General features: G+C 45.7%; 1 protein-coding gene across 2 annotated transcripts in view; it reads right to left on the reverse strand.

The window, feature by feature from the left end:
• The window catches only part of LOC119165020 (integrin alpha-9), a 60,562-nt gene that overhangs the window by 38,168 nt on the left and 3,029 nt on the right, over positions 1-19,365 (reverse strand). Inside the window, exons 2-8 of one of the 2 annotated variants that reach the window (XM_075894624.1) lie at positions 10,055-10,188; positions 9,277-9,383; positions 6,344-6,464; positions 3,014-3,084; positions 1,948-1,993; positions 718-801; positions 464-552 (exon numbers count right to left, since the gene is read on the reverse strand). In XM_075894624.1, the coding sequence (XP_075750739.1) occupies positions 464-552; positions 718-801; positions 1,948-1,993; positions 3,014-3,084; positions 6,344-6,464; positions 9,277-9,383; positions 10,055-10,188 (652 nt within the window). Of the gene's footprint in view, positions 1-463; positions 553-717; positions 802-1,947; positions 1,994-3,013; positions 3,121-6,343; positions 6,465-9,276; positions 9,384-10,054; positions 10,189-19,365 lie in introns of both variants that reach the window. The other variant, XM_075894621.1, reaches the window with a different exon arrangement.

Raw genomic sequence — 19,365 nt, forward strand, 5'->3', positions numbered from 1 at the left:
TCCCGTTTTTCCCGATAAAGGAGGAGCTCCTGTTTTCTTTTTTATCAAATAAGATAGTCCGTAAGCGCTCGTGTTTCTCAGAGATATTATCGTTTCGGTACTAGGACCTTGGGAAGATACTAGGACCTTGGGCATCTGCCTCACTTGCGCAGAAAGCGACTAAAGCACTGCTACTTTACTTAAAGTCAACAAACCTGAGCAACCGCCTGTAGACTGTGTGTGCTCCCCGAGTGTGCTCGTGATTGTGTGTACCTTCTCATCTCTCTGCAACCTCTTTTTTCCCCTTCATCCCTTCCCCAGTGCAGGGTAGCAAACCGGATGTGCGTCTGGTTAACCTCCCTGCCTTTGTTTGCATGTTTATCTCTCTCTCTTTCTTGTAGTTTCGGTAACGATTGTATCCCCCCCCCCCCCTTATGGGCGGGTTAGCGAACCTCCCTCGCTAATGTACGTGTTCTGTGCTCACCTGTCCTTTGTAGTCACCGCCACGCGGTGACCCAGCGGCGACGGTAAGTTCGCGTCCTTGAAATAACCTTCCCGTTGTGACGGCGTAGCCTGTGGACAGAAAGAACATTAACGGGTCAGGCCACGTACAAACCAGAAATTCAATAAGAGATTTTCGTCTTTCTTTTGATGCATAATCAAGGGATCTTAACTGTTAGAATGTTAAAATAGTTGTCATTTATTGTGCACAATGAATATAAAAAAAGTTTCAGGTACCTTTGTACGAATCTTTTTGTTTTCTGCCCAGAAGCATGTGATGACTCGTGAGTTGATGGTTTTGGTTGTAGCGCGTTATGGAACCTGCAGAAGAAACAACATACGTCCATAACGCATAGTTGCACAGTAAAAGGGAAGTTAATTTGTGTAATCATACAGTTTTTTTTTTACGAGTGGCACCATGCAGTTTCATTGCCACCATTGTATATTGTGCAGATTTGACAACAGTACAGCCGCAAGAAAATATAACGAAATAAGGCACATGACTTTTTTTTCTATTTCCATTCTTCACCTTCCGCGGTTCTGTAAAAAAATAGCACCGCTTTAACTGACAACGCGCAGCTGAGGGGCCCACTTCGGCGACTTAACGCCGCGAAGGACGATCACGTAATCACTAACGTCCCACAACTTGCGCTCGCGGAGACGCTGCGGATTGCCCTCTCCCACGCCCACCTCCACCCAGTCAGCATCGTCGCTAATCATTCTGTTCGCTTGACAAGCTGCACGTCTTCCGCATCTAACTCGCCTCCTACCTCCACTCACCTCCGCTATACTATGTGACCACTTGGTCACAAAAGCGCACGCCCTTCAGCATACAAACAGCGAACTTATTGTATACACCACTTACCGCTAGCGGTAAATGTCAGCGAGGTGACCTGAAGTGACGCGTTTTCTCGTGAACGTGCACTTTGTTGTACGGGGCGTAGTCGCCCATTTGTGTGCACGCTCGAGCATATAACATGATGCGGGCAGTTTGTACGTCGTCTGCTTTCGACGGGAGAATTGCGTTTATAGTTGCAGAGCACGCAAAAGTCACTTCGCTCGCTGCACAGGCCCCCTGTTCGTGAAGGAGACGCGCTGTTGAAACGCCGTGAAGTAACGACTGTGACACTTCGCACTCGTCCTGTGTATATCTGTGCGCCAGTTTCGTGCGAGTACTTTGTGCTTGAGCAGCGCGTGAACGATCGGGCTCCTCCTGTGTTTGTTCTTTTCGTGCGTCCTTCGTTTTTAAGAAGCGCGCTGCACGTTTTGATTTGCTTGCCGTTCTTCTCGTGACATTAAAACGTGTTAACATCGCATTTATTGCTTCGTCTTTGCAGCAAAACTGTGACTTTTGTTTAGTGCACTGGATGGCACATACCAGCTTTGCTACGCTGCGAACATCAACGACTCTTTCAAGCTCGACCTTAAAAACAACGCCAAAAAAAAAAAAATAAGCATATGACTTACCTTCCCAGTTGTAGAAGCCTGGTATTCCAAGGACTAGCTTTCCGTCCTGGTTGGGAAGACAGGCAGAACAAGGACAACAATGTAAACACTGGGCTCAACCCTATACAGCTCATTAATCGCAGTTTAATCGCATAGATGAGGCGAAAAGAAATGTGGAACGATAAACGGCGCGCTCTTACGGAGCAGTTACTCATGGGAACGAACATACGTCCACGTTAGCTATGTTTACGTAAATATAACAGCACTGAATAATTAACGCATTATTATTAGCCGGGGAACTGCATGTGGCTTTTTCTAAGCAGCAAAAATAAAGCAATATCACGCAGTCGTTTTGTATGATTCGCGTGCGGAAGGTTCCACGTGGGAGCTCGTAAAAATATCACGTGATTCTTGGCACCATGAGGCAAGAAAAGAGTTTTGCACACTCATCGTCGTGGCTCCTTGCATCACTAACACATTTTAATACACTTATATACCCTATAAAATAGGGGGAGGGAGTGACCATCTCTGTATCTTTGATAGAGTAGACGCGTTATTTGAAGGTCGCAGGTTCAGTTTTTGCAAGCGGCAACTTATCTTTTGTTCGTCGACTTTACTTTATTCACATTTAGGCTACACTATAATTAGTACAAATACTATCCCCTATATTTTCCTTCACTTTCATGTCTGTTAGTTCTAATTAATGCCGTGCTTTAAAAGACGTAAGTATTCGCGCGAATGCGATCTTGGCGAGGCAATCTGAAACGACAAAGCCTGTGCGAGTTTACAATGTGAAATATTGTGCATAGTTCGTGTCACCTGCTACTTCGTATTGATATGGTACAAGTGGAAACGCACCACAAAGTGCAGTTGCTGATTCTACTTGGGCAAAGGCGTTTTTGACGCAGTCTCGCGAACACTTGTTTAAGCATCACTTATCGACAACAGCTCTGGAATGTAAATGAGATGCGATAACTCTAGTTCTTGTGTGAACATTATGCATACGTCTTCACTATATGTAATGCGATGGAGCCCATGCAAAGCGGAATAAATTTTAAAAAGAGAGAAAAGGAAATCGCGTACTCACCTCCGCAAAGGCCGCCGAGAACCCCAGCTCCGCCGCGTAGTAGTAGTAGTCGTAGTTCACGGACTGCTGGGCTGTTGAAGTACTTCGGTTTTGGAGCAGTTGGTCAACTGGGATACAAGCCACGCCGACACCACCCCTACTATACCGCCACTCCGTTCGCTAGAAACGCCACACTCGGGGCATTCACTGCACCTCATGCACGTTGTTCGGGCTGAATATATAGCCTCTTTCTGGCCCTTTCGTCATCCGCCACTCGAGGAAAGTTTGGCGAAAGATTCCACAGTGGCTAGCTTATATTGACATCTTGTCAAATCGCTTTTATAAATACTAAATATGCTAAGATATGTGCAATTGACGTATTAAAAAATGACAAACGCTAAACAACGCTTTCGCTGGCTGAAGTGCTGTCGCACCACATTTATTTATTGCTCTAGCGCGTAAAGTTAAGCTGTTTGGGTAGAACAAAATTAAAAGAAAAGGTCGTCCAACCGGAAAGCTGACATATGAAGCAACGAAGCATCGTGTTGTTTCATGTTTCAGTAATCCTATAGCGCAGTGTTGTTGCTCTCGTAATGTTTTTTTTTTTGTTGCTTCCTTACACCGTTATTTCAAAAAAAACTTTTCGTTCTTTTTATTTCCAAGCGCTCAGATCTATACTGCCTGATTTTCGCAAAATATTCACAGCATGGCCAAACAGCGAACACAGCTAGAGTTTGGATGCCGGCGACATAACTGAAACAGCTAGCTGGAGCCGCGCCATGAAGCCACACAACGAGAGAAGAACAAGCGAGTAAGAAAGCGTGCCACGTAGGCGTTTAACGTTTCAGACTCGGCATGCAACCGTGCAGTGGTATGCAGCGAATGACCGGTGGGCATTCTATAGAACGGAGGGACGTGACTGACCGCTGCCCGTGACAAATGCTCGCCGCAGGCGCATTCAACGGGGGCTACAGGCTTTATTAGTAACAAGGCGCCGTACGTACTTGACGGCGTGACCTGCTTACGCACAAGTCGGCCACCCTGTTTAATAGGCGCCAGGCCTCATCAAGTGGTCTCAAGCCTACATTAGCAACAGGCTGCAGATATACGTCGGCGTGACTTGCTTACCCAAAAGTACAGGCATGCAGCATGCAGAGAGGATCTCGGGCACATTCTGTTGGCGTTCGTTAATAAAATTCAAGACCCCAGGCTCTAAATGCGCAGTACACGTGCGCCGAAGAAAACTGGTTCTTTTATAAACACCCTCTGTTTTTTTTTAGCAAAAAGAGAAACGCATATTTCGCACAAGTGTAAGGTGCTCACGAAAACAACACAACGACAATCGATAAGTGAATAGGGAAGGCGAGCTGTATAACATGTTCTGGCCACCAGCATAACAGACCGTAAACCGTCGTGCGATAGGCCACAGATGGGTTTGACATTATTTCCGCTCTGTAAGCACATTCATGCATGCTATATTCTGGGCAGACATGTTCAATGCATCCCTACAAGAACATGCGAGCATAAATACGTGCTTTGCATGCGAGTAAAAACATACACAAATTAGAGAAATGAATCACGCGGAACTTATACATAATATAAAGTGTGAGAGGATCATTTCTCATTCGTATGTTCTAATAAGAAGCAATCTGTTCTAACAAGAAGGTGTGTGACCGGACCTCTAATTCGTTCGTGTTGCCATCTAATGAAAAACTTCCAAAGCAAAAGAGCGCTTGCTGGGGCATTTTATGTACAGACAATTTAACTATAATAAACTATAAGAATGCTAGAAGATACATGTATCCGAAGCAGCTGCCACCGCGCAGGCAAGTGCTGGCGGGGATAAGTCACGCAGAAAACACCAGAAAAACAACACAATGAAGTTGTTACAAAAAATAACACCCACTGAGGAACCATCGGCGCTAAGGAAAAGTGCTTGCGCGGCTTCTTTGTGCGATGAACAAAGCTGCGACAACATACAGCCGCACAGAGTATATACCCGCTGGAGCAGCGTTAGCCTGCTGTCGCCTTTTGCGAGGTTACAGTGTTTTAGCAGCGACGGCAATATCGTACAGTAAGTATAACGTATGCAGTTACCGTCGGCCCTATAGCTTTTTTAAGCGCGAAAAGCCTCCGTTAGCCACTTTGGCCATCGCATCAAGCTAGCCGTTCGCAATAAGCAAATCGAGCCACCAAAATGTTTGCAAAAAGCTGCGTGCTCATCACGTTGGTATACGGTCTATACCGTGCTTACCGTCACGGTAAACCGGCGCTGCAAGAAAAACTCCGAACAAAAGCTGCAACAATGCATACAGCTGCAGCATATGGTTGCGCAGTTAGGACCTAAGCACGCTCTCGAGCAAGTTATTCCAAGAAAAAAAAAGAAAACTGTAACAGACCAAGAGCAATGAAAGGAATAATGGCACTCGCAGGCAAGCGCTCGAGCACATGCCAAAATAAATAAATAAATAAATAAATAAATAAATAAATAAATAAATAAATAAAATGTTGCAAAAGCTGGGAGCACTTACAACTGCGCAGTTAGACAAGCACGAGCTTGTGAACGGGCAAAACGTTGCGCTAGGTAAAAACGCTTAAACAATAAAGCTTTTGTAGCATCTTCAATATGTTCAAAGACACGTCTCGTTGTAAAACGGGCCGAACGTCCCAGCACACGTGGCGTGGTATTTTGTGAGGTATCTCGATTACCACTATATACGTTACTGCATTCGTGTTTACATCGTTGCTTTCAACCAAATTAGTACAAGCCCAATAATCAGCGGCCACGCGAAATTCTCCGCACAATATATGAAAAACATACAGTAGACAGTAGAGGAGGCCTATAGGGAAGGAGCCTTGGTATAAGAAATTTTTAGGCCCGTATAAGGACGAGAAGGCGTTAAGGGCCTTCACTGCCTAAGAAGAGACCTTTGAGGCATTGCAGTATTTAGTAGAGGTTTTTAGAACCCTGGGCTGCTATTCTGGACATCTTCAAACTCCGCCAGTGTTCACCTCTGGCCAACAAGCCTGCAATGACCTCTCTGATTGGCTTCAAATGCCACCATTTAACAAGATGTTGGTATTAGACAGTATATAGAATAACACCTAAATAGGCCTGAATATCTTTGTAGGGAAGAATGGCCTAGTGAAAAGGGGATAGCTTAAAATTTTCGTTGGCCTGCATGAAAGCAAACGAAATTATGACGCACAGTTGATCAGGGTGTACAAGTGAGAGTAACTAAGAAACTGTTTCAACGTGATGAAATAAATCATACCGGAATGACGAGGAGCATGCCACCAGTTACAACATGCAGCTAGCAGGAAGAAAAAAAAAAACACACGAACACTCACTTCTTTTGACTAGAGGGACTAGTTTCTTTGGTTGCCTGAGGTCCTGATCAAGCACGTAACAAGCGCCATTAGCTAGGTGGACTCCGTACCATTTCTGGTTTTTCCACAGGGGTGCACAGGCCTGAAAGGAAGACGAGAAAGATGTTCGAGCCTCGCGTGTGGTCGTTCGTTATGTACAATGTACCAACAAATGAAACATACGGGACTCCCGAAGCAACTGCAACACACTTGATTTAAATTGTCCTTCAAATCCATCAGGCATTAGCCGTGCGAAGACGTGGGCAAGAATAGCATGTTAAATAAATAAAATACCAATGCGCATTTGATGATTGCGCCACCGTCATTATCAATCACGAGTCAATAGCCATTCGTTATGCTTTCTTAGACAACATCGCTTCCAACGCTTCGGATCTTAAGTTAAATGTTATTTGAGACTACACGTAGTTTTAACATTCAGCTTAGGCAAAAAAAAAAAGAAATAAATGCCCACAAGGTATGTTTTGTGTTCAGCAATTTTTGTACACTACACAGGATATTTAGAACTTATGGAAAACATATTTTTCCCCCAGAGCTTCCTCCCTTAATGCAATAAAAACGCTGTTATTATATTTCCTATTACTTTTATAAGTGCACGCGAAAAGTGCAATGCAATGTTGCGCCATAAATTTATGGGTGCATGTTTCAAGAAATTTATGACATGGACAAATACATGCATCATTGACACACGCGCATATTAATGAAACACGTACCAACACATGCACAAACATTCTCAGCAGTTTAATATTTCATCAAAAGCCACCACGGTGGTCTAGTGGCTAAGGTACTCGGCTGCTGACCCGCAGGTCGCGGATTCTAATCCCGGCTGCGGCATCTGCATTTCCGATGGAGGCGGAAATGCTGTAGACCCATGTGCTCAGATTTTTGTGCACGTTAAAAAACCCCAGCTGGTCTAAATTTCCGGAGCTCTCCGCTACGGCGTCTCTCATAATCATATGGTGGTTTTGGGGCGTTATACCCCATATATCAATCAATCAATCGTCATCAATATTTCATCAAGCTTCAACTTTTCCTCTTCACAATGCACTACTTCGAAATTACGCTCATTTGCTTCAAGTCTCCCCGTCTTCACATGAAAGCGATAACATCACAGCGGAAGCCCCTCTTGGGTCTAGGATATTTCCGAGACGACTGACGACAATGCATTCGTGAACCCAAACGTGTATAAGTTCGTGGGCTTCCCGGTCTCCGCAGGATATCTCGAAGCTAAGGTGTCAGATAACGCAGGGCTGTTCACGCACGTTGGAAGGTCTGAAGGATGCGCCGATTCCGGTTTACTTTGCGTCGCACAGCACGCTTGACGCACTTCCTCTACTTGATGTGTCGCCCGAAAAGTGCGTACTGGCCTTCGATATTGACGTTTTGAAACGTAACTGCTGAGTACCTTTGATTATATCTGGTTGAATGTTGGTTAATTGATTTAGTTTACTTTGAAACGCACTGCGTAAGTGAAGTTATTGCTCTGCAGTATGCTGCGGTTGCATCTTTAATGATAGAGTTCTGAAGTATCACGCGAGAATCCAAACTATGCAGGTTTTGTTTTATACCACAAATAAGATGTGAGCTTATAATCAGATGGGCGAACAGAACTCTGACAAAGTGCACGAAAACAAAATAGACACTACTGGAGATGCATTCGTTCGCCGCCACAAATAAACTTGACCAGTTCATCCACCGCAGTGTCATTTGCTCAAGTAGAAGCAAGAATCTGATTGGTCAAGGTCGACTGCACCACTTTTCTTGACTTTTACCCGCTTTCGATTTCGTCGAAGTGATTTTTAAACGCATGCAAATACGAAACAAGTAAAGATTAAATTTATCGTGGGCACATGGTGGGGGATCACCTTTGCCAGGCAGGCCGGGTTATAGAGGATCGCATGCAACAAACTTGACCCTCGATCTCCGTCCTAAGAATTCCCCGGTAACTGGAAGTCGTTATCAAAGGGGCCATGACACCCATTCTTCAGGTGCCATAGCCCCTTCTGCCTTATGTGTGTTAAACCCTGTGCGTTCGCAAGAAATCTTAGTACATTTGATCGACCACATAGTTTATAAAGGACTATTTTTATAGACACGCGAGTTGCCCGACTGTCTGGCAACGATGGCGCACTCGCGCACCATGACGTAACGATCCGTCTCCCGTGCGAGAGTCAGCATTCCGGCGAACAATTTTGTTCCTTGGTCAGCTACAGCTGCGCGTGCGATCGAGCTGTTTCAGCATCCTTAAGCTTTGCATTGATTGATTGATTGATTTGTGGGGTTTAACGTCCCAAAACCACCATTTTGATTATGAGAGACGCCGTAGTGGAGGACTCCGGAAATTTTGACCACCTGGGGTTCTTTAACGTGCACCCAAATCTGAGTACACGGGCCTACAACATTTCCGCCTCCATCGGAAATGCAGCCGCCGCAGCCGGGAATCGAACCCGCGACCTGCGGGTTAGCAGCCGAGTACCTTAGCCACTAGATCACCGCGGCGGGGCAAGCTTTACATTGAAACTGAACGATTTGAAGCGGCTGAAACTTTGGTAGAAGACGATCGATCTGCTGTATATGCAGCAAACGACGTCATACATGGCGAAACGAAATCACGGTCGCCAGCGCCGGCATGGTTTTCAGTGGACGACTCCCAGTGCATTATCCTATTTTACTGTTCATTTTTTTTTCATAAATGTAGAGGCATAATACAAGCCCTACTTCTATTTTTTGCTGAAAGCCAAAAATTGCTCTGTGACATTGCCATGGCTTCTTTAAAAATGGGGGAATTTAGGAGGAAGTAACATCAAATGAGGTCCACCAAACACGGACTTCATTTGTCTTCACACGTGCGTTTTAAACGCGAAACCTTGAAGAAGAGCTGCTTCGAAGACACTTACCACAACGCTCCCGTCAGGTGAAACGTCGAGGGACATGCCCAGGGTCATGTTGTCCTTCAAGTCGTGATAGCGCATAGTTTCGATATGATCGTCGTGGATTTCGTTACCTGAAAAAATTTGCAGCTTGATTATTTGACCACTAATTCAAATGGTGCATCTTATGTCTTCGAAAGCCGGCGCGCACACAGCGTTCGAATTGGTGTTTTATTATCATGAAGAACTCGAGTATCACCCTATAAACAGCCCGCTGTTTTTATTGCGTCCTTTTCAATACATAAAAAGCGATTAAATATAAGACATTTTATGTCTCATTTCTCACTGTCCCTTTTCATAATGTGAATATTTATTTAGATAAGCTAAAAAGCCTAAAATTTATTACATGGGGTGCGGTAGCGTGGCACTATACATGCCAATACTTGCTTTCCTATTTGCACAACTAAAGAAAAATTAGATCAGTTAGAAAAAAAAGAAATGTGCACTGCAGTGTAGCTGCAATAAGATAAATTCTGAAATGTTGCACTAATTTCACAAGGCAAACGTTTCGAAATATGCTTCGGGCAGTTTACAGCATCATGATCAATACTACAAGCGATGATTAAGCAGGGACGTACGAGTATTGCAAGGCAGATTGGCGCTTATACTAAGTGCTAACGCAAACACCAGGATAATGGTCACGGGATGAGATGTATTCTGTTCCTGCGCAGCTACTGACAGAAACACACTGATCTACTATAGACGATGCGCTAACGTACAACATAGCACTGTCATGCACTCTCACCCACAGCGTCGACGTACAGCTCGACGCAGGGCCGGCCTTCCTCGAGCAACGGACAGCGATACAGCACGCCGGGTTCGTAAATTCCCCGCCACCTTGGGTGCGACGAGTTTGCCCGAATGGCACCCACGAGGGCCCTGCGCGATTGTAGTGCCGGTACAGCAGAATACGCTTCAAAGACTCCGTGACTGAGGATTCAGGAAATAACACCAACACAATACCGCGTTTCTCAACTTTAAAACAGTCACCAAAACGCGCATGGCTTATTTCTGGTTAAAGAGAGGTACATATAAGGCCTAAAACATGAAAGAGGAGTGAAACACTTGTTCACTTTGGGTACCACTCAGTATTTTTTTTTTTTTTTGCTGCAGAACTTATCGATATGGAGTAGCCTAGGTAATATGGACCTCAACATCTGCATGGGGAAAATCAGATAGAACAGAACAGAATAGAACAGCGTTTGCGTCTCATACATTACATTTATGTTGTACTAAATTTTGGTTATTTGTCAGCGCAGTGTTCGTCACCCTCACTTGACCTGTCTAAGTGTTTCATTCATCTTTCATAGTGTATGTAGAAACCACACACGTCAAGCACACTGCTGAAGGTTTAGAGCGAACAGATGCACGGAAGAGAAAAAAAATGCAAGAAAACGTGGTGTGCATGTTGCTGCGAAGCAGTGAGTTTATACAATGTTTCAGCAGGGTGTAAAGTTGGGCGAGTTAGAGAAGAGCTGAACGATCTAATTATGGCGCTGCTAAGAACGAGGAAGAAAAACGACAGAATATGCTATAGCCTATCCGATTACACTTACGACGACGCGTGTTCACCACATCGAACGCAGACGAGGTTGCGCACCGGGCCTGTAGTGTATAATATTAGATTGATGCATGGAAAAAAGTCACAGTTTTGCCGCAAAGGCGAAGCAATGAACACGATAGCAACAAATTGGAAGGTCACGAGCAGAATAGCAAGCAGATCGAAACGTTTCTCACGCACAAAGGACGCATGAAACGTACCCACAGGTACAGGTGAACGCGAATAAGCGTCTTAGTTGTTACTTCACTGTGTCTGAAAAGCGCTCCCTTTTCGCAAACGGAGGCTGTGCAACAATTGCAGTGACCTTTGTGCGCCCGGTAACTACAACAGAATCGTTCCGACGAAACCCAAAGGCTAGCCAAAACGTACAATTCTCTCCACAGCAAGATAAAAGCGCGCGATCGAGCGTACACCCATAGAGTAACATGTTACTCTATGGTACCCCCTTATTCTCTACGCGGGCCAAAGTACGCGTGAGAGATGAGAGCAGCCGCCTGCTCACTGCGCCATCTTCCTGATAATGCTGAAAATACAATAGTCCCCCTCCCCCCGAGATGCCCGCCACCAGCGGCAAGTGGTAGCAACGCCTCTAGAGGAGGCGTTGGTGGTAGATATGAATAGTTTGCCGTTTGAGCGTTAAAGGAGGTACCCCTCTGTGGCTAAGTGGTTAACGCCTCGCATTCACAACGCGGAGGGCCGACGTTCGGTTCCACACAACGGAGTCTTTTTTTTCTGAGATTTTTTTCTTGCGTTTTCATATATATAGATACGCATGCATATACGATGCATGACATCGACACCGACGCCCACGCCGACGCCGGCGGCGAAATCCAGCCGAGAGGGTCCATAATTGCCATCGCAATAAAAATCCGCGGAAAGGGGTGGTGTGCTAGAGCCTGACGTTTGGACGAGTAGGCTTGTCTTCCACAAGCCTTAGGTCTGGTTTCCTTAGCGTTATAACTACGTGCCCTCTTCTCTAATTTCAACAAAAGAGGGAAATAGAACAATTGTATATGTGGTGCGCGGGGGAATTGGAGTAGAGGGTACGAAGCATATACACGTTAGCTTGAACGAAATCAGTTTCAGCCTTGAAGAAGACATGTGCCCTCGTCAAAAAGTCAGAACGCCAGACTCGGGAACACAACCCCTATTCACTGATTTTCTCATCAAAAGCTCCCATCTCCCCCTTCCTGCCGTTATTAGATTGTTCTGCAGTCGAAGAAATGACTTGGCCCGGCGGAATCTTCAAATTTCATGGTATTGTCAAATTTGTCACCTCGTCAGCTCTTGCAGCCTCACCTGGAAAGCTACAGGCTCTATGATTATAGCTCAAAATGCCGCCATTGCAGAACTTGGCAATTCGGTGAAATTGTATAAAGTCAAAAATAACCTGCCTCGTTCAACTATGGCGCTCACGATAGAAACACTGACGGATTTCGAGGTCTATCGCAACGAACTACATGCAAATGACGAAAAAAAAAACAGTATGTGTTACTCACATGAAATATATTCTGGCGTGAAACGTGTACGACTTTTTTTTTAAGGAGACTCTTTAGAGTCCCACTGCTTTCCGACCAATGTATAAAATTACATCTAAAGGGAGTTCTTGTGTTTCTTTAAAGAAGTCATACACGTGGTCAGGAAGAACTCCCAAAAAAAGATTCAAGTTTTTTTTTCTTAGGGTGCACAGTCGAATGCGAATGTTTCGAGTCCCGGTGTTTTAATTTATCTGTGACTTACGCGTGACACATCCACTAACACAAGAAACGACAGATGTCGCATAAAAGGAAGCGCGTCACAGCGTCGTCGATGTGTACACGCATATAACGCATACAGAATAAATTTCTTAGCGTCGAGGAAACCGGCCACGCGCAACGGCCGTCCGGATGGGGTGGAAAAGGTGGAGAATCTTCGTACTTGCCGCTGCGATCTCCTGGCGCAAGAGAATCGATCCCTTTCCAGGTGAACAGTGCGGCTGTTGAAATCGCTCGTCGACTCGGCGGTGCACTGCACTTTCGTGCACCTTCTTCAGCGAGCGCGCATGCATGACTGACTGCCTCACTGGCCCGCGTTGGCCTCCTGGCTGAGCCTATGTGGTATCACTGGTAAGGCGCGGCGGCGACTCTTACTCTTGCGTTTTACTTAGGGCGCTGTTTTTGGTTTCCATGCCCCAATGGAAAGCCCCATCCCTGCCCTCGTTTTTGCACGTCCTGTGCACGCCCACGAGGCCAATGTGTCAACGCAAATCGACTGGTTTTCATTTATTTATTTATTTTATTTATTTATTTATTTATTTACAGAATACTGTCAATCCCCCCCTGGTGTTTATTACAGGGGTGAGCATCACTGTCACAACTTTCGACGTTTCAAACAAGAAAAAGCAGAATAATAAGAACACATAATCACTGAACGCAGCAGTACGGCATTGAACAATCATGCATAGTTATTTGAACGATAACCAAGTACGAAGAACACCAATGGTTCACGAACAAAAAACAGGCGTCGAGAAGAAACGAAGCACAGAAAGAAGAAAACACAGATCGAGTATTGTTATCAAGGAACCGTATTAAACAATAAATATTTATAGTCGTTACTAGTTTTCGTCAGGGTATACGTTTGCGAACGTGCTTTAGCGAGCGGTCTACCGAACTTGGGCACTCTGTTTAGGTGTTCCGTAATGAACCTTATACAAAGAATTGCGCAGAATATAGGACGTGGGTTTGTACACAGAAGTCTGACATGGGTGCTGACTCGTTTTCTCGCAAGAAATTTAGGGATAGCCTTCAGAATGCAGTCCGGAGACTTCCATGGTCCCATTAACCGTTGGGCGATGCGATCATACACTTCGGGCTGCCGAACTATAGCAAAATATAATGATGTGCAAGTGGAGCAGCGGTGGTTGTGCAACGCCTAACATAATGAGTGTGAAGAAAATAAAAATCGGGTAGATTGCTGCAGACATACAGTTGGTACAATGAGAGGGCCATTGCTTGTAGCCACAATTACACACTACTCCACCTTTAGGAAATCTAGTAACAGCGCCAAAAACAGGACGCAAAAAGCGAGGAAGACAATGCTTCATCTGTCTCGACATCTTCGTTGCGCCACTTGGGTTCTCACTACACTTTCAGAAATGCAACAACCAGACCGATTCGGAACGTTGTTAACTACACATCGCGGACTTCTGGCGTTGATAATGGGAACTCAAGACCACTTATGATGCGCGAAAAGAAATTGAAACAGAATTCTCACGTCTTCCCTACCTAGGGATTTGCACGCAAAACAATAAGCCAACTGACCAAAGAAACAGATTGTGCCCGGAGATATTGCCTTGATTCTCTGACTATTGCACATGTCTAAGAGAACGACGTTAGCTAAAATAGAGACATGGAGATGAGTAATATGAATAGATAATAGCGATGTCTTCTCTCGTATAGCACTGTTGAACATCGTTGAAACGGGAAAAGTCGCTGAAGCTAGCGCTTTGATAACCACACTTGTCTTTGTTAGGTGCTGCCTTGACGCATACAAGTCTATTCGGCGAAGCGACTGTTCCGATGATCCCCGTGGTTCGATGATATTTCATTACGTCAAGGCTTCATATTGCTCTCAACTTTCTTTTGTTTCTTGTTCAGTAACAGCGAGCGCTAACTTTTGTTCAGTAACAGTGTAGAGCGCTAAGTGCCCCGTATCAACCAAAGCCCGGAATAATGGGCATGCGATGCAAGCAAACTGTATAGCTTAGTCATCAAATCTCTGCCGTTAAGGAAGTACTACGAGACATATCGCCGACCCACAACAGCAGGCGTACATGATTGCAGTTACGTCCGCAAGAGATCCACGAAGGCTGGAAAACGGCCTTCCGCTCCGAAATCCGGTAAAAATAAATGAAGAGTGGGAAAGCAAACGCAACTCTCTTCACACACTCCTCTGCCGATGTAGTGCGTGGCTACAGCTCGCACGGCTCACGAAATCGCGGCTGAGGGTGTGGTGCGCTTCTTTTCTGTGCTCGCTGTGCGTGTGACACAGGGCGGAGGCGTCAGACAGCTCGACGACGACTAACCAACTCGGGCGCGCGAACGCTTCTTGCGTGGGGCCTCGCTTCTGCATTCAGGGCGGGCCCGTTCTGCACTCGGTGCGCTGGTATCAACCAAAGACGACACCAACCCCCACCCCCCTTTTCCTCTGAGCGCACCGCATTCTTTTTTCTTTTCACACATCCTTATCAAGCAAGCGCGGAGTAAACGTATACACTGAAAGGGCGGCCTGCCGCTGCTCACTCACCCTGAAGGGATGTATCTCAAGCTGTCATTAGGTCAAGCGCGCCTCCCGGTGTCAACGCCCGTTAGCACAACATGACGTACAACCCCTTCGCCTACTATATTCCCCCGTAGTCCTTAGCATAGCCGCCCCCCGCCTCCCTCCATTTTTTCAGCTAAACCGAAGCGCAGCAGTTTCGTTTCTCCACAAATTGTCCTACGCTGTACACCAAATACAGCGACAAAAAAAAAAAAACATATTGTAACGGGTGCATGAGAAGAAACACCAAAAACTAGTTTATTATGGGCGAACTTGAGCCCTGAAAATTATGTGCGAAAAAATGGAAGAGTCCGCTAGAGCGTTCCAAAACAAAAACTCTTCCTCTGCCCACGCGCCTTCTTCTTCGCAGCACCAACCGACACTGACTCGTGCCTGTGAACAAGAGGCATGAGTCGTGCGGCCACAAGCAGGAGTACGCACAAGACTGTGGACGCTGATTCTTCATAATGTCGGATAGTGTAATTAGTCTTTGTGGCATTATTGTGCTTCTTAAAGGTCCGCGTTTGCTGTTTTTATCTCATTCTTCATTTTAATTTCTTTTAACTTTTTAGGGGTCATCTACTCTGTCAACGTTAAATTTCTCAAATGCCAGTTGTATAACGCAACAAACCAGGCGCGCGCTACGTTACGCTGTCTGCCCTCTCCCTTTACAGTTATATTCTTCCTCTTTCTCAAACGCCGAAGCAGTCGCTTCGTATCATTTCATCTGTGACGCGCAAGCAACCTTCTTCAATTTTAAGTCAACACAGTAAATAGCATCTGATCACAAAAGTGACGCCAATTGTGTGGAATACCCCTCTTGACAAAACCAACACACAGATGATGTCAAAAAGAAGTTTCACACGGCTTCACTGACAATGACGAAGAGTTCGCCTCTGTGGTTACTGTGCTTAGCTGCATGCTGATCCGAAAGTAATGGGTAGATCCCGACAGAGGTGGTCGTATTTCAATGTTGCCGCGCCGTGGTGGTATAGTGGCTAAGGTACTCGTCTGCTGACCCGCAGGTCGCGGGATCGAATCCCAGCTGCAGCGTCATTTCCGATGGAGGCGGAAATGTTGTAAGCCCGTGTGGTCAGATTTGGGTGCACGATAAAGAACCCCAGATGGTCGAAATTTCCGGAGCCCTCCACTACGGCGTCTCTCATAATAATATGGTGGTTTTGGAGCGTTAAACCTCACTCATCAATCAATCAAGCAATCAATCAATTTCGATGTAGGCGGAATGCAGGAGGCCTGTGCACTATGTGATGGCAGAGCACGTTGAAGAACCCGGGATTGTCAAAATTTTCGGAGCCCTCACATACGTTGTGCCTCATAGTCACATACCGCGGCTTTGGCACGTAAAGCGCATCACAATCGTGATTATCACCATCATCGTCATCATCATCATCAGCCTGACTACGCCCTCTGCAGGGCAAAGACCTCTCCCGTGATCCGCCAATCAACACAGTCTTGTGCTTTTTGCTGCCACGTTGTACCTGCGAACTTTTTTAATCTCATCGGCCCACCTAACGCTCTGCCTCCCCTTCGCGCATTTAAATGACCAGCGGTTATCCTGCCTACGTGCTACGCTCCCGGTCCATGTTCATTTCTTTTTATTAATTTCAGCTATGATATCCCTATCCCTGCGGTTTGTTCCCTGACCCACTCTGCTCTCTTCTCGTCTCTTGTGGTTACACCTACCATTTTCCTTTCCATCGCTCGCTGTGTAATAAGCTCAGCCCTCTTTGTAAGCCTCCAGGTTTCTGCTCCGTAAAGTGCAATATCTTATTATTGCAATAACAAAGAATTTACGTAGTAAGGGCACATTAGTCACAACCAACCAATACTGACAAATCCTTTCATCGCCTTCAGCTTATAATTATAAGAATAGCGCAATTTTTGTGAAATATCGGAGACAGCGGATGCTCCTTGACTCGGTGCAAGTTAGTATTATACCCCTGTCACACGGGCACCCGTGAAGACCGTTTAACTCCCTCTTCCTTACGTTAACGAAGATGCGGTCGGTGTCACACGGCCACCCTTACGCAAACGAAGGTGAATGGAGCATTTCGCAAAGGACGTTCAACGATCTCCCTTCACAGCGAAACGAGGTACTCTCGTCCCCAGCAGTCTAGAGGTCAGAGACAAATTTCGAGCACTAAGTGGCCGCAGTGAAAGAATAATACATTTTAGCAATATTAAACGTTCTTTCGTTGTAGTACTCATTCACAACGCGTGTTTGTTTACATATATTTACGCCCGCCAGAGTTCACTTACTCTCAACACCGATGCCCTACACACACCGTGCCTCGCGAGTCGGGCCGGCCGGCGCCAGCCGATCAACGTCATTACCAGCGCAATATCGTACCACTTCTTCACGTCGTCCGCTGTGTCACTCATGGCTGAAGAACACAAAATGTGCGCTCACGAGGCAAGGAAGCATAAGAACTTTCGTACCGGGCATGTACACAGGCAACAAAACAACTAAAAGCACAATGTGGCCAGCGTCACTAGCAGCATTGCTACATAGCTACATTTAGCAAATGCGTTTTTATTTGAAATTATTTTAATGGTTTGTTAGTCGCATACCTACTTAATAGTGCTTTTTTTGTAAAATCCGCATAATGAGGATTCACAAAAAAATCAATAGAGATGAAATTAGAATACTTTCCCGAAAATCAAACAGCGCCAGCTGAGCTCCCTCGCGGCAACTGTTACAACCTTGTCATTGCCGTGTGACACTGCCACAACTCCTTCTCCGTCGAACCCCATAGGGGAGATTTACGTTGACGGTGTTCAACGGAGTTCGGTGGTGGCCGTGTGACAGGGGTATTAGTATGAAACTGTGCATCGAATGTAGCAACGACGACATTCTGACAAAGTAAGCGTCACTGATACGAGTGCGTGTCATTCGGTTATTGCGGCCTGCCTTCGCTTCAGAGCCCATCTACGACTTCGAGCGCGGTTTCACGCCACCACAAGGTCTGCTGACAATGTACGTGAAATGGCCGGATGTGATACGCCGAGTGAATGCCAGTCAAGCGCCACAGAGCAAAGAGCTTGACGGCACATCTTGGCTATTTTACCGTGTATGGCGTGTTTCTGTTTTTTTTTCGTGAGTGTGGTGTGCGTACTTGAACTAGACAGCGGATGCGGAGCGGCGAATCAGACGAACAAACCTCTTTTATCAGCAACGCACCCACACACACAAAGTCGCACGCGCTCTCTCGCACTGCCATCCATTTCGTCTCTTTCGAAATTTCGAATTCGTGACCACCGCGGCTTGGACCGAACCCGGGACCTGCGGGTCAGCAAGAAGATTAACAATAAAAGCGGGTAAGTTAACCAATTAAGACTTACAACGTTTGGCCATAGCGAGCCGAGGAAAGAGGAGAGAAAGATTGCGAGAAACGGAGAAACACGAGAGGTTATGAGCGGGGAGTCGTTCACGAATTACCTTTGTGATTGCACCGTAAGCTAAAATTAATAAATTAGGGAAGGCAGACTTTTGCAGATTCCTTCTAATAAGGCCTCTGAGGCTGGTAAAATTCCCGAGAAATTCGCAAGTACTCCACAAGCATTGCTTTTAATGAAATTGCGTAAAAGTGGTATAAATTTCACTCAATCTGCAAATTCATTACGCTCTTTGTTTCCACTTGCATGCGTAGCTGCAGCCTAGATATATTTTTATAACATAATTCTCTGCCCAACAATGTGAATTTTCTACCATTTTAATGACATTAATATACGTTAGAAGCTGTAATAGATTCTGTTTGCAGAACTGTGATATATATGTTTATTTTATAGTTGTACAGTATAGTCAGTAAGTTATTGTAGTGGTTTATGCATTCCTTTTTCCATTCCATACAGCTGCCCCACCGCGGTGGTCTAGTGGCTAAGGTACTAGGCTGCTGACCCGCAGGTGACGGGTTCGAATCCCGGCTGCAGCGGCTGCATTTCCGATGGAGGCGGAAATGTTGTAGGCCCGTGTGCTCAGATTTGGGTGCACGTTAAAGAACCCCAGGTGGTCGAAATTTCCGGAGCTTTCCACTGCGGCGCCTCTCATAATCATATGGTGGTTTTGGGGCGTTAAACCCCAGATATCAATCAAATCATCAATCAATTCCTTACGGCTCTGTCTGCACATTGTGCCTTGCAGTTTACAGATGAAAAGTTGAAATGGAGCACTCACA

This window comes from Rhipicephalus microplus, chromosome 1 (assembly GCF_043290135.1).
Source record: "Rhipicephalus microplus isolate Deutch F79 chromosome 1, USDA_Rmic, whole genome shotgun sequence".
Taxonomy (NCBI): domain Eukaryota; kingdom Metazoa; phylum Arthropoda; class Arachnida; order Ixodida; family Ixodidae; genus Rhipicephalus; species Rhipicephalus microplus.